The 13,986-nt window shown below is 32.1% G+C and overlaps 1 protein-coding gene across 3 annotated transcripts; it reads left to right on the plus strand.

Annotated features, from left to right (window-relative positions):
• Positions 1-1,223: 1,223 nt before the first annotated feature.
• Positions 1,224-8,920, plus strand: LOC100792678 (serine/threonine-protein kinase Nek4). Of its 3 annotated transcripts, none has more exons than XM_014772129.3 (16): positions 1,224-1,419; positions 2,253-2,404; positions 2,649-2,758; positions 2,957-3,023; positions 3,419-3,484; positions 3,751-3,797; positions 3,916-3,961; positions 4,077-4,157; positions 4,270-4,312; positions 4,418-4,467; positions 4,558-4,639; positions 4,761-4,810; positions 5,084-5,157; positions 5,787-5,838; positions 7,228-7,692; positions 8,224-8,920. In XM_014772129.3, exons 3-16 carry the CDS (start codon positions 2,673-2,675, stop codon positions 8,821-8,823), a joined length of 1,809 nt encoding a protein of 602 aa, XP_014627615.1. In that variant the 5' UTR covers positions 1,224-1,419; positions 2,253-2,404; positions 2,649-2,672; the 3' UTR covers positions 8,824-8,920. The 3 variants fall into 3 exon arrangements, with proteins under 3 accessions (XP_014627615.1, XP_003554268.1, XP_014627616.1); XM_003554220.4 differs by having other exon boundaries at positions 1,224-1,400; XM_014772130.2 differs by lacking the exons at positions 1,224-1,419; positions 2,253-2,404; positions 2,649-2,758 and having other exon boundaries at positions 2,973-3,023; positions 3,384-3,484.
• Positions 8,921-13,986: the final 5,066 nt, after the last annotated feature.

Consider the following 13,986-nt stretch of genomic DNA (forward strand, 5'->3'; position numbering starts at 1 on the left):
ATCATTATTAAATATTTTTTAATATCTTAAAAATTAAAGTTTTAAATATATGAATTTAATATTTTTATTATCATTAAATTAAATTAATTTTGTTGCTATTTAATATTTTCAGTAAAGTTTGACTTTGCCTAACCTATTTTCTAATTTTTTATTACATAGAATTATAGTGATATTTGTAATAATAGTATTTTGTTGACCATTATTAAAACCAATAGTTTGATAAAAAAAAAGAATGAAAATAAAAAAATAGAACACTTTTTTGGTTGAGAGAGAAGAAAGACAAAAGTGAGATTAAAATTTGAAATTAATGTATAATAATAATTTAATCTGGGTTAAATTAGTTTATTATTTTTTTAATTTATTTTAGGTTTAATTTGATCTTTTAACTTTTTTTAGATTTAATTTGATCATTTAATTTTTAGAATCGATTCAACTTGATTCTGCTATCTAGATTGAATTAATGACGTTAAACAACTATACTTTTGTGATTGACTTTAAATTATTTAGTGATGATTTTAAAACGTTACAAAATACACATATGATCAAAGTTAAATGAAATGATCAGTCAAATTAATTTAGATGATGAGATCAAATTAATTTCATTTTAAAAATTAGAAAATCAAATTAAATAAAAAATAAAGAATTAAATCGAATCAATTTTAAAAAATAGAGAATAAAATTAAAAAAATAGAAATCTAAATAAACGTTAAAAATAAATTATTTGATAAAAAAAAACTGATATAACCTTTAATCCGAAAAAATTGACAACACATTAGCACATATTTTGAAGGAGAGAAAAAATATGATGCGTATCTGGTGGCGGGGTGCGGTGCGGCGGTGTGAATAAGGTACGTTTATGCCACACCACCCGTGCACCTCTTTTGTCCTTAAGTGCTCTCCCTTTCCACCAAAAAGCTTTTACACTTAGGAGTCTTTGTCACTCTCTTATTATTTTTAAGAGTTATATTATATATAAAATATTTTTATAGTATTATTTTTTCCCATCATATTAACAACTTTATCATATGTATTTTTTCTTTTATTTTTTTTGTTAACATATTGTTTTTCTTTTTTCATCGTACAAATTTTTGCATGAAAAAAATATGTAAATATAATTTAACATTTTGGAATCACACGTCGCTTTTGCGTGCACTTTCGTTCTTCTTTGGTTTTGGCGCTCTCTCTCTTTCTAATATTGATTGCTCGATTTCAAAATAAAATAAAAGCAACAACATTATTTTATCATATAGTATTTATTATTAATATATTATATTATTATATGATATGGTTATGCTAACTTAAAATATTAACAGGGGCTGCTCAGTGCTCACTTTTAAAAACTGCAACTGCAAATTTCTCTGTACCTTTGCCAAATTGCGTTTTCAATTTCTTGAATTCAGGTTCTTTTCTCTTCTCTCAGTAAGAGTTCATTGCAAATCCTGCTCTTGTGCTATCTGCATATGTAGCTTTTGCCTTGTAACTTGTAACTTGCTTGTTGTCTTTTTGTTATGCTTTGTGTATGTTTCTGAGAATTCCATGTTTTTCCCCTCTTCTATGTTTTCCGTTTCAGTTTTCATTAGTTTTATTTTTTTTCATTTTTGGTTATTAATTAATTGTCAAATTTCACAGCTTGTCAAAATATGAGGGGTATATATAATTAAATGCCAACTTCATATTCCGAATTATGCACGTACTATTAATAATTGCAATCATATTTAATGTAACTGGGTTTTACATGAAGTTGATTTTCTGCGTTTTGTTCCACTTTTTTTAGTTAACAAGTTTGAATTTAACTTTCTAAAAAAGTCCAATTTTTTGGGGGTGGGGTGGTCTTGTAAACATGTCTTTCTTTCGTCCTGGGTAAGATTAATGAGTAGATGGACACAAGAAGGATCAGTACTTGGAACTGAAGATATTATGGACAGTTTATTCAGCAGTTCTGAGTGATTGCCCTTAAAGTTTAACCTCATAGTTGTTGGTTATGGCCTTGAACAATTAAAGGAAGTTAAAGAACCAAACCAGAGTTGTTTGGTCACATTTGGTGCTCTTTATTACTTGTATTGTATGGCAGTCTTTCTATGTTTCTTATATAATTATGAGCCTAGTGTGAGACAGTTTAGAAACTTTGGGCTTTACCATTTACTTTTTTTCCAAAATGATGAGTTCCTTAATGAAAGAGTTACATATCTGTCATAAAGTGTTGAATGCTTATTTGATTTTAGTCGTGTTCTATTTCTATGTCCATACTCCAGATCTTGTTCGGCAAGAATCAGGTAGAGCTGTCAGTTGCCACCACAGAATTGTGTTTTGTGGCTGTACTGGTGGCCTAACATCTGGACCTGAAATACATTCCAGAGCTGAAAATTGGTTTTTCAATTCTTCTGTTGTAGACAGACTTTGTCAGGTAACTTTGTTGCATGAAGTTTGATTTGTGTTGTAAAGCATGTTGCCACAAAATATGTCGCTAGGGTTAGCGACTAAATTTGTGCATCATATTGTTCTGAATCTGATTATCAATTGTTGTTATTGGAAATAGCTCAACATATTTGAAGCGACAAGAATTATGTTTCATTATGGGTGTGTTTGTTAATATTTATTTATGACTAGTCATGAGCTAAATTTTGCTAACATTACTCGATCATTCATAGTGGGAGGTAAAGTGATAGGTTCAAATGGAGCAGTATGAAATTCTAGAACAGATTGGCAAAGGTGCATTTGGTTCTGCCCTTCTTGTGAGGCACAAGCACGAAAAGAAAAAGTGAGGATCATTCAATCTCTCAATGAAATGTGTTTTAAGATATAATGTATCTCTTTGCAGGTTAAGGTTAATTTTTTTTTTGTTTAGGTTGATTGGTTAATTATTTATTTGTGAACTTAAGAGTATTGCTAATTTTGGTTACTTGTTATATCATATGGTGTATTTTCTTTTTCTTAATTTGTGTCATTTACGTTTTAGGTATGTCCTTAAAAAGATCCGCCTTGCTCGTCAAACTGACAGAACCCGTAGATCTGCCCACCAGGAGGTAATTTACTCTACTTTTTATTTCCCACTCTCCAGTTGTTACAGGAAAATTGAATCGAGTGCTTAAGTGGCTTACCTCTTTGTGTTTCAATGATTGATTGTCCTTTCTCTGGAAGAGATTAACAAAGGCAACATGTTTTGATGTTGAAAATGACACATTCATTCTTGTACATTTTCTATATTATGTTGTGCTAGTTTTTACAGCTTGAAAATTTGAAGTTGATCTTTAAGCCTAAGTTTTATTCATTCCAGTCATTTTTACATTTGAATTTTCTTGTAATATTTAATGTTAATTTCGTTCTTGTTATTTTATATCCTTAAATGTGAAAATGATATTTATGTTGTCTTTCTCATTTATTAGATTGTAAGATGCTTTGTGGGTTCCTTGTCTTGTAGATGGAGCTTATATCTAAAGTTCGAAATCCATTTATTGTGGAATATAAAGATTCCTGGGTAGAAAAGGTCAGCCTTGTTTCCAATTAGAACTTCCTAATTTAGTTGTTTTTCAAGTTTGTGTGTGTATATTTTTGCTCAACTTATTAAGATTGTTAGGGGTCGTTTCAAATTTAATGTTTTGTTCCTTACTTATCTGTTTACAGATGCTTTTATTTTTTTCATACTAATGGAAATGCTGATAGCAGAACCTCTTTTGTAACCCATCATATTGGTCTATAAACTTGATTGATTCATCATACTGAAATTGGCAAAGCCGGTGTTTTTATTTCCAGGGTTGTTTTGTATGTATCATCATTGGCTATTGTGAAGCAGGGGATATGTAAGTGTCATAATTTGCACCTAAGTCAAATATTTGAGGAAGTTATTGCATTTATTAACACATAATATCTTTTACTGGCCATTATGTAGTCATTTGAGAGTTTGCTTCTGTTGTACAGGGCCGAAGCTATAAAAAAGGCTAATGGTGTTAACTTTCCTGAAGAGGTTGATCACTCTTGCAGCAACTCCTTTCACATATGAGCCTGACAGTTTTCATTCCTATTTCCGAGCTCTTTGGAACTAAATGAAATAATCGATATTCATCAACTTTTGCATACAGAAACTTTCTAAGTGGCTTGTTCAATTGCTGATGGCACTTGATTACTTGCATGGAAACCATATTCTTCATCGCGACGTCAAGGTAATGGATAGGACTTCTTTAAGTTAAATTACAGTTGATGTTATGTAGCTAATAATATCTCAGAATTTTGAGGACTAACTTTATGTTGATGTTAGATTTTCATCTGTTTCAGTGTTCAAATATATTCTTGACAAAAGATCAAGATATACGTCTAGGTAATTGGCCTTTACCCATTTTATCCTCACACTAAACTTTCAATTAGATATCTAAATTGGGATTTGGTGTGTTGTATATCCTTATGTTATGCATGATGGATGTAGGTGACTTTGGTCTTGCTAAAATGTTGACATCTGATGATCTTGCTTCTTCGGTGAGTGATATTGCCAAAATATTGTTATGTTCATTGTTTCAGCATTTTTTTTCCTGAATTAATGGTTGTTTGTTCTTGCTTTAAACTTAGGTTGTTGGGACTCCAAGTTATATGTGCCCTGAGCTTCTTGCTGATATACCCTATGGCTCGAAGTCTGATATTTGGTCTTTGGGTAGGATAGATTCCATTTGTACTCCTGAAATTGCCTAATCTTAATTACTCTTTTTGTTTCCCTCTTTTACAATGTCTTTTTAACTTCATTTGTCATTTGGTTTTGACATAACATTTTACAGGATGTTGTATCTATGAAATGGCTGCTCACAAGCCAGCTTTCAAAGCTTTTGTAAGATATGATCTGAAGATTTTGTATTCATTTTTTAATCAAATGTTGTTCACAATGTTCTATTCTTAAGTAGGAGGATTTACTAGGATACAATAATTCGTTTAAAACTTTTAAAATCATTTGAGACTTTGAATTATATTGTTTTGGAAAACTCATTCGTTTATGATGGCTTACTGACTTTCAGTATTTCACATTTCTGAAGTTTGGTGCTCAACATTAAATCATTGACTCTTTATTTTATTTTATTTTATTGTGTTGTCTTCATTTGAGCAGGACATACAGTCATTGATTATCAAAATAAACAAGTGTATAGTAGCTCCCCTACCAACTATGTATTCTGCTGCTTTGTAAGTTCTCTGTTTCGTGATAATCCTTAGTTATTTAGAATTATCTGTTTTTATTTTTGAACTTCTTTACATAATTGATATGTTAGTATCTATAGTTGCTGAATTTGAAAAACACCAATGGCTGGTTTATGTGAGTATACATGCAGATATTGATCAAATTTGTAATTGGTAATGATCCTCCTACACATTCATAGTTAACATGACCTACCACTAGATTTTATGGTAATTATTGTGGAGTTGGAAGTTCAAGTATTCTTCCATCATGGAATGATCCTTGTAAATTGTCAAGTGTCATGTCATTTAAAATTTGACAGCATTTTTCAATACTCAATTTACAAAATTACTATTTATTATGGTAGAACTAGAAGAATGACACTTAATTCAGTCATGGCATTTGGTTTACCACTATACATTTTGCAATGCTGCCTTTCTCTCTTAGCAATGCGCAATACTATTCTGTTTAACTCCAGAGTCCTGATATGTGTCCTGACCTGTAAATATTATATTATATCTCATGTATTCTCCTTATAGTTTGATCTTTGCCATTATATTTTCCCTCTCTTTTAGTTATGAACCTCATTCAGTGACATGATTAGTTTAACTTGTGACATACATATTTCTTCTTTCAGTCGAGGGCTTGTCAAAAGTATGCTGCGGAAAAATCCAGAGTTGAGGCCAACTGTAAGTTTTATTTGTTGGGTAATTTCTTTGCATTTATTAAGACACTACTTATTTATAAATTATAACTAGTCTCAAAGAAAAATAATATGCATATGATATGCTACTGTCTATGTGGCCTACATGATTACATCAAATTTTAAGTGATAAATATGACTCATGTTATCAGTTTGACAATTTTAAAGGTAGTTTTATATTTGTGCTCTCATATTTTTCCCTTTCAATTTTTAAAAAATAATTTTAGCTTTTAATTTTTTTCACCTAATTTGTTGTTAGGGAGAGCAATTCTTCTAGATTATTTCCTCCGTCTTCCTGTCTCCTCTTGGGTTCTAGTCTCAAGGCATAATGCTTTTCAAGCTTGACATGTGCTGTTATGAGGCATGATCTATTTTCTTGTGGAAAATGGCTAATGGGAAAAGCATAAACGTATGGCATTTCAGGAACTTAAACTAGTTTCACACTTCTGCTTAACAATACTTATCTGATTAGTCAAGAGAAATTCAAAGTCAAGTACAACTAAAAGTATATTGATTGAGGTTATGCTGGACAATGTGAAGAGTTGGTGAACATTAATATTTGTAGAGGCAAGCAGTAAGAGATTGGGAGATTTAAATTTTAAAATAATACATGTCCTTTACTTGATGATAGGAGTAGAATTGTAGAAAGTTTGGGAAACTCACATAATATGGTAACTTTTACATTATTTTTTATTTAAAAATGTCAAAACTTAAATTGTGAGGCTACTACTTTCATCACTTTTTAAGGAGATATGTCTGCACTATGCAGTTAGAAAAGAGGAAAAACCTTTTGAGCATGCATATTAATGTACATACACTATACAAATAAATAGCTAAATAAAAGCTAAAAGGCTAGTTACACTTACAGGACCATTTGCTTAGACCAGACCATTAGTCCTTTGTATTTCATTTCCATTTTCACCATACTTTTGGGTGCAGTAAGTGTGTTGTTAAGCACATGATATATTAATAATAAGATTGTGCGTACTTTTCCTTTTTGTCCTCCCCATCTATTATTGACTCTTGTGTTGACCAAGTGTAATATAGTTGAAACTCCAAGTGTAAATGTTTTAAGTTGATATTATCTTTGTAGTCATTGTAATCATTAGTTTAAGTTTCACTTCTATTTTATGAAGCAAATCTTGAAAGTTGAAACTCCAAATGTAAATGTTTTAAGCATAGAGCGATGGCCACAATAAATTTTATGTGAGACATTACTATATTCCAAATTCAATTGTTTGCTATAAAAGTTTTCTTTGTTCTTTTTCAACCCTTACATAATTAATCTGTGCAAAATTAGCATCAGATTGACCCTTGGCTAACTTCGTTTTGATGTATTTTTTCAAAACAAATTAACCTCAGTTTGTTTTGACAGGCTGCAGAATTACTAAATCATCCGCATCTTCAGCCTTACATTCATAAAATTCACCTAAAATTAAATAGCCCCATAAGAAGTACTTTTCCATTCCAATGGCCAGAGTCAAATTACATAAGGAGAACTCAGTTTGTAGAGCCAGAGTCTGTTTCTACTCTTTCTGATCTAGATAAATGCTTGTCATTCAACAATGACAGGACCTTGAATCCTAGTATTTCTGGAACTGAACAAATTTCTCAGTGTTCTACTGAAAGAGCTGATGGATTATCCACTTGTTCAGAAGAGAAGATCTATGAACTATCTGTAGGTTGTGTTCGTGGCAAATACAAAACTGACAAATCAAAAGCCACAAAGTTCTCAACCGTTGAGAGAACACCAAGATCTAGAGGAGTTACAGTTTCTGCCACTACCAAAAGGCAAACAATGGCAACATCAAAGACAACCCATTCTGGTCCAAGTGATTCAGTAAGTTTATCCTCTGCATGACTCAATATTTTCATTTCTCTTGATGGCCATAGAAAAAATAAATGAACTGCGGCTGAACTGATTGAATTAATTTCTCATCTATCCTAAGCAAGTGGAGAATTAGGCTGTGTACATGCTGGATGCATGGGTGAACATGTCTACTTCCTGTATTAGCAAAAGATCATGCTGATGACATTTTTCACTGTTATTTAATCACAAACCACCATATATGTTAAGTTTGTTGACTTTTATGATTCTACCTTAAAAGTCATACCAATAATGATTTCTAATTGATTGACTGTATAAAAAAATTTAGTGACTATAGAAATTGACCTCAAGAAATATTTCCTTATTTTATAAAAATTTTCTTAGAAAACTGATAAAATAAACGATTATCGCTTCAAAATAAGCTGAGCCAAAAGCTTAATTGTTGATGTGGTTTGCAATGTTTGACTTGATGAAGATACTTCACATGTTGCCAGCGAATCCAGGCTATATACTTATAAGTTATATTTCTGCTTTTCATTTCAGCTTCCAGCATCTCATGCACCATCTGGAAAATTTTCCACACCACCAAGAGCCAGGGCAAGGGCAACACCAAACTTGTACACTAATGTTCTTGGAAGTGTAGACTCTCTTGACGTTTCCATTAATGCACCGCGAATTGACAAGATTGCCGAATTCCCAATGACTTTCTGCGAGGATCCTTTTTCACCTATCCGTGGACCATCATCAACATCTGCACGTTGCTCTTCTAGCTCAGCAGGAAGTACTGCTGATTGCTCCATCACAAAGGACAAGTGTACAATCCAGGAGGACAAAGTTATTCTCCCCACAAGTATCACTAATGCTTGCCCGGGTCCAAAGGGCACTGAATGCTCTCCTGAGCACGTAAAAGCTTGTGTTTCAAGCCATTCCTCTGCTGACTTAGATCAGCACTGGTTTGACACCTCGTCGTACCAGCAACGAGCAGAGGCACTGGAGGGGTTGCTGGAGTTCAGTGCCAGGCTCCTACAACAAGAAAGGTTTGATGAGCTTGGGGTGTTGCTGAAGCCATTCGGGCCTGAGAAGGTTTCTCCAAGGGAAACAGCTATTTGGTTGACTAAGAGCTTTAAACAAACTGCGGTCTAAGGTTTTCTTTTCATGCACGTATATGATCATTTGCTAACGGATAGTGTACATAACGTTGTACATTTGACGATAGAATAATGACGAGTGGCTTTTATTATTGGTGTTAGCATTTTCCATTAAATGAACACTGCTGGGCAACAAAATGAAACATGGGAACTACTTACAAATAATGTTATTTAAACTACCCATGTGGGTAGTTTTTTTCTTTATTCCTAAAATAACCTCACGGAAACATGTTTCTCTTGTCAAAATATATAGCATAAATGCATTTGTTATAGAATGGGTGTGTGCATACAAAATTCAAAATGGAAATACATTTCCGTTGTAATTTTGTACAAGGAAACATATCTCCATTTTGAATTTTATACACATTTCTTGAACTATAACAAAAATATGTTTTTGTTGTGATTTTGTAGTGAAAATATATTATTGATATAGAATAGGGTAGGATGATCGTTTTGCTATGCTTGGTGGGCCATTAGCAAATGTGATAGTGATAGTAGTAGTTCCCATGAAATATTGTGTTAGTCCTCGTTATAAAAGAAATGCCTCATAAGAATAATGAAGGGACAGTGCTATTGTCACTATCAAATTAGTTATCGGGACTACCAACTATAACAAATTGTCCATTTTACCCTTCTCTCTTTTCCCTACACCGTCAACCCTTTTCCCTTCCTTCCCATCCGCCCCAACTCCCCCCTTAGTGTGCGTCCAATCCATTCTCCCTTCAACTCTCTAATTTCTCCTTCATCTCTCTATCAAATTGTTGTGGTAAGTTCTTTATTTTTTGTCTTTTTACACAACGAAAGTATATTTTTATTGTATTATGGGTTAAGGAACACAACGAAATCATATTTCAATTATATTTATTACAAAACAAAAAATACACAATAGAAATGAACTTTTGTTGTATATTTTTTGGGGGTGAAAAATTATACAAAGGAATCATGATTTAGTTGTTATTGGAGAGGGGGGAATTGCACAAGGAATCATGATTCTGTTATGCAATTTTCTTAATCCCCAAAAATACACAACAATCATAATTTCATTGCATTTATGTCAAAAGGACATTATTGAAATAATGCTAAAAGACACTCATGTGGGTAGTGTCATTAGCAATTTTAGTAGTGTGAATAGCTACTCCCAAAAGAAAGATGGGTCGTTTAGTCTGTGAAATGGAGGCCCAAGAAACCTAAATTCATCAGAGTCAATTATTGGGGAACTGTAGAAACATAATATTTGTCCAGAGAGGCTTGATTTAATCGTGGAACAAATTGGTCACGGGTAAGTGTACCAAAACCATGGAGCTCCAGAATTGATCGCTTTCTGAAAAGAAAAGAAAGCATTTACTAATGCTATGGAATTCAAAAATATTGAAAATAAATGGTATATAGTGACAATGAAAAAAGCAAAAGGGATGCATTCGGTGCATCATGTTTATGGCTTGGGAGTGATGAAAGTCCATCCGTATGACTAAACTAGAACTGGGCTACATGTTTACAGAAAGTGTATGATCCCAAGGAGAGAATTGTCCTTTCGGGAAGCCCCTCTTCACAGTTATTGGAGAAACTGCTGACATAATCTCAAAAGGGCACCTTCTCTCAACCCTAGACAATAATAGAGTCACTCACCCAGCTTGCTTTGCACCTAATTTTAGAGCTTCTTATAACTGTTGCCAATCACCGGAAAACTTTTGTAATTATCCCCTTTTTCTTTTAGTCTGTTTGGTTTATAATAAATAAATAAAAGAAAAGAAAGTGAGAATAAAATTAAAATAGTAGAATATGAAATAATTATTTGATTATTATACATGAGAGAAAAAGGAAGGAAAGAATATAAAATGTATTTTTTAAAAGATATAAATGATTATAATAAAAATGAGATATAATAATTTTATTTGTATATGTTGTAATTGTAAAAGGTATAATAACTCTCCTTTAATGGTAGTTTTCTTCTCAAATTGGAGAAAATTAATTTAATTTTAATGTAGGACCTACAAGATGTTTTTTTTTCTTTCCTCTTATTTTTATGGGTACTAAAGAGAGTTTTTCTTTTAAAAATGTGTATTCTTTCATTTTCTTTCCCTTCCATGACTTTTCTTTGTCAAATAAAGTATTAAAGTTTGATTTAAAATGTTTAACTATTATTATTAGTTTAAAATTTATTTAGTGACAATGTTAAATAATTTTTCAGTAATTAATCACAAATCTTGTAAGAAATTATAAGGAAGTGTGTGTTGGGATAAATGTTGGTTTAAAATGTGTAACTTTATTATTAGTTAGAATTTTGGACTAAGATGAGTAATGAAGTGTGTTTAGGTAAATGTTGATAAAATTAATTGTGAATAAAAATGATTTTACAAAATTAATTTTGATAAAAATTAATTCTAAAGTAATCAGACTTATATTTAGATTATAAAAACAAGTTGAGATTAAAACTTAGTATAAATTTTTTTATGCACCATAATTATTATCTCAAGTTGTTTGAACTCAATTAATTGTGAATCAAAATCAATTATAAACTCACGTGAAATTAAATATATAAAAAATTATCTAAAATTTATTTTAAACTTAAAATAAATTATCCAACATGGATCTAAACACACAATTTATACTTTTTGGAACATTTTTATTATTATTTTTTACTACTAAGGTGACAATGTCTCCTACTTTTCAAAAATCAAATTGACTATTTACTTTCTTTTTTTACCATCTCATATAGTAAGACACTCAGACCCTTCCACTATAACCAACCTACATCTACATCTACACTATAACGTAATCTAGATTCAACACCTGGCAACCCTATAGCTGCTCAAATTGTTGCCCACTACTCCCTAAAGGGTACGAAGCTTATCTCTTTCCACAGACAATCATCTTTTTCTTCACGCCTCCAACTCAAACTACTATTAATTACAATTTTCTATGAACTCACCTTCTCGTACAACCATCCTTTATTTCATGCATGAAATGGAATGAAGATGATGGAATCTCCTTTGTGATGAAAAGTTAAATGGGAATAATGAGGCAATTGAGGGATGGAGATTTTTGTTTAAAAAGCTTAAATTGAAATATAACTTTTTAAATGTCACGAAGCAAGTCATTGGCATTTGTATGAGAACTATTATGTACAGGGGGTTAATTAAGTCATGTAGAATGGATTAGTATCCCCATTGGCGAATCAATATTAGTTTTAAAATAAAATTAAAATTTATAATGAATTAATTAACCATCTAACTATTTTTATTGATCATGATAAATTAAATAATTATTTGTTTTATATATAAGACGGAGATAATACTTTATAAATAGGAAACATTATCTCATCATATCTCGTATATCAATATTAATATAAATATTCAAGTATCAATGTTTTTCCTTACAGTGGCTGGCCAATGAAGAATAGACCTGCATCTGATTCCTTCTCTCTTTGGCTTCTCTGTGTTGAGGTTTTCAGTCAACATTCCCTACTGCTACATATTTGGTTGTGTCAGGAGATATATGTCGGGCAAGGTTAGGTTTGTGCCTCCTGTTTTTTGTCGTCAGTCACCCAACCCTTGGCTTAAACCTGAAACGCATAAATTAAGAGGAACATTAATTACCCACATTTATTTTAGCTAAATGAACATGACCATATTACCACATTTAAATGTCATTTTCCTCGTTGATGATGTTTCTTTTGACGCTTTAAATAGTCTGGCCAAAAATAGCACACCTGCAATGTGGTGTGGGGGGTTGGTAATTTTGCATGGAGAAGTCCTCTTTCTTAAGTAAATAAAGTTAAAAAGAAGGCAAAAGAAAAATAAAAAGTGGGGTTGTGATAGAAGAAACAAAAAAATGTCCTTATACCTTTTTTGTACAATGAAGTATAGCCTATAGGTTGTAATAGGTCGCGCTTTGTCATTCTGGTCCAAAAGGGTAGCCAAAATTGACTTGTAAAGTAAACTCATTAGATGGAAAAAAATTAAAAAAAAAATAAAGGGTCATTCTTTCTCTTGAAAACACCAACAAAGCACATTTGAATGACAATTGAGATCGAAAGGGAGCAATTATTAGTGAGAAAATGAGGCAATAGGAATAAAGGTTGTGTCTTTTGTCAGAAATTATTATGAAGGACAGAACAAAATACTCCCACCAAAAGCAAAGGCTGTTGTGGTTTGTCATAGCCTTTCAGAAAATGATGAGATTATGTTCATACTACTCCTCATGGGCAGAAAATTTTGAAGAAAAAAAAAGCTGAAGGGGGTGATGACGTCTCTAGGCACGCGCATTTTAGCTTAGGTCCCCTTCTGGAACTCAGCTTTTGTGTGTGCTGCAATAGCATTTGTTTGCACTTCCTAACATGTCGGCCTTGGACGTAGCCAACACCTATAACAAGAAGGAACACCATCACTACTCACCTCATTCCACAAAGCCTATACACTCTGACATTTTTCCAGTTGTGTAATTTCAGAGCCGCAGCATCTACATTCTACACCAATGGTCCTAAATAGGGGATTACATATATGGGGGAACAACATTAACTTAATTAACATTGTTTTTGGCCAAGGACTGAACTACTATATACTATGGTGCAAGACTAATTATGATTAAACCAAGCTAAGAGTGTGTTCGGATACACGTTCTATCCATGTTCAATAGGAAAACATTCCAATGCACAAACAGAAAAGCTACCAGCGATGTATTGAGTTTAATGAGTTTAGTTGGATGCATCTGTAATCAAAACACACCCTAAGTGTAATATTCTTCTACTTGGTTCCTGCATCCAAAAACTGACATTTAACCGTAATTTTCTTACAATTAATATCTAATGAACTTTAGTTGAACACACATAATTCTACTTAACACTCACAACTGCAGGAGATTGCCATCAACATTTGAAATTGTATGAAAGTTAACACTTAGTAGCTAGCTATCCGCTTCTTTTGGATTTGAACCAATAATTAGATTCTTTACAAGTTTCAAAGCGTTGTCAATGAGTTGATTTGTTATATAACGGCCTCGGTCTGTCGAACATTCTCCGAGGAAACATCATTTTACATCCTTGTAAATTCTTTCAAGTGTCCTATCATTTCTAGCTAGTAAGCTTTAAAGGAAAATCAGTAACATCTGCCCCACTTTGGATGCATAAGGTTGATGAAAGACAAAAAAGAAAGAGAACTCA

The sequence above is a fragment of the Glycine max genome, chromosome 19 (genome assembly GCF_000004515.6).
Source record: "Glycine max cultivar Williams 82 chromosome 19, Glycine_max_v4.0, whole genome shotgun sequence".
Taxonomy (NCBI): domain Eukaryota; kingdom Viridiplantae; phylum Streptophyta; class Magnoliopsida; order Fabales; family Fabaceae; genus Glycine; species Glycine max.

Coding starts and splice junctions, on each gene's coding strand:
- LOC100792678 (XM_014772129.3), top strand. CDS start 2,673: ATGGAGCAGTATGAAATTCTAGAACAGATTGGCAAAGGTGCATTTGGT. Junction 3,798..3,915: donor TATTGTGAAGCAGGGGATAT/GTAAGTGTCATA, acceptor TCTGTTGTACAG/GGCCGAAGCTATAAAAAAGG. Junction 4,313..4,417: donor AGATCAAGATATACGTCTAG/GTAATTGGCCTT, acceptor TGATGGATGTAG/GTGACTTTGGTCTTGCTAAA.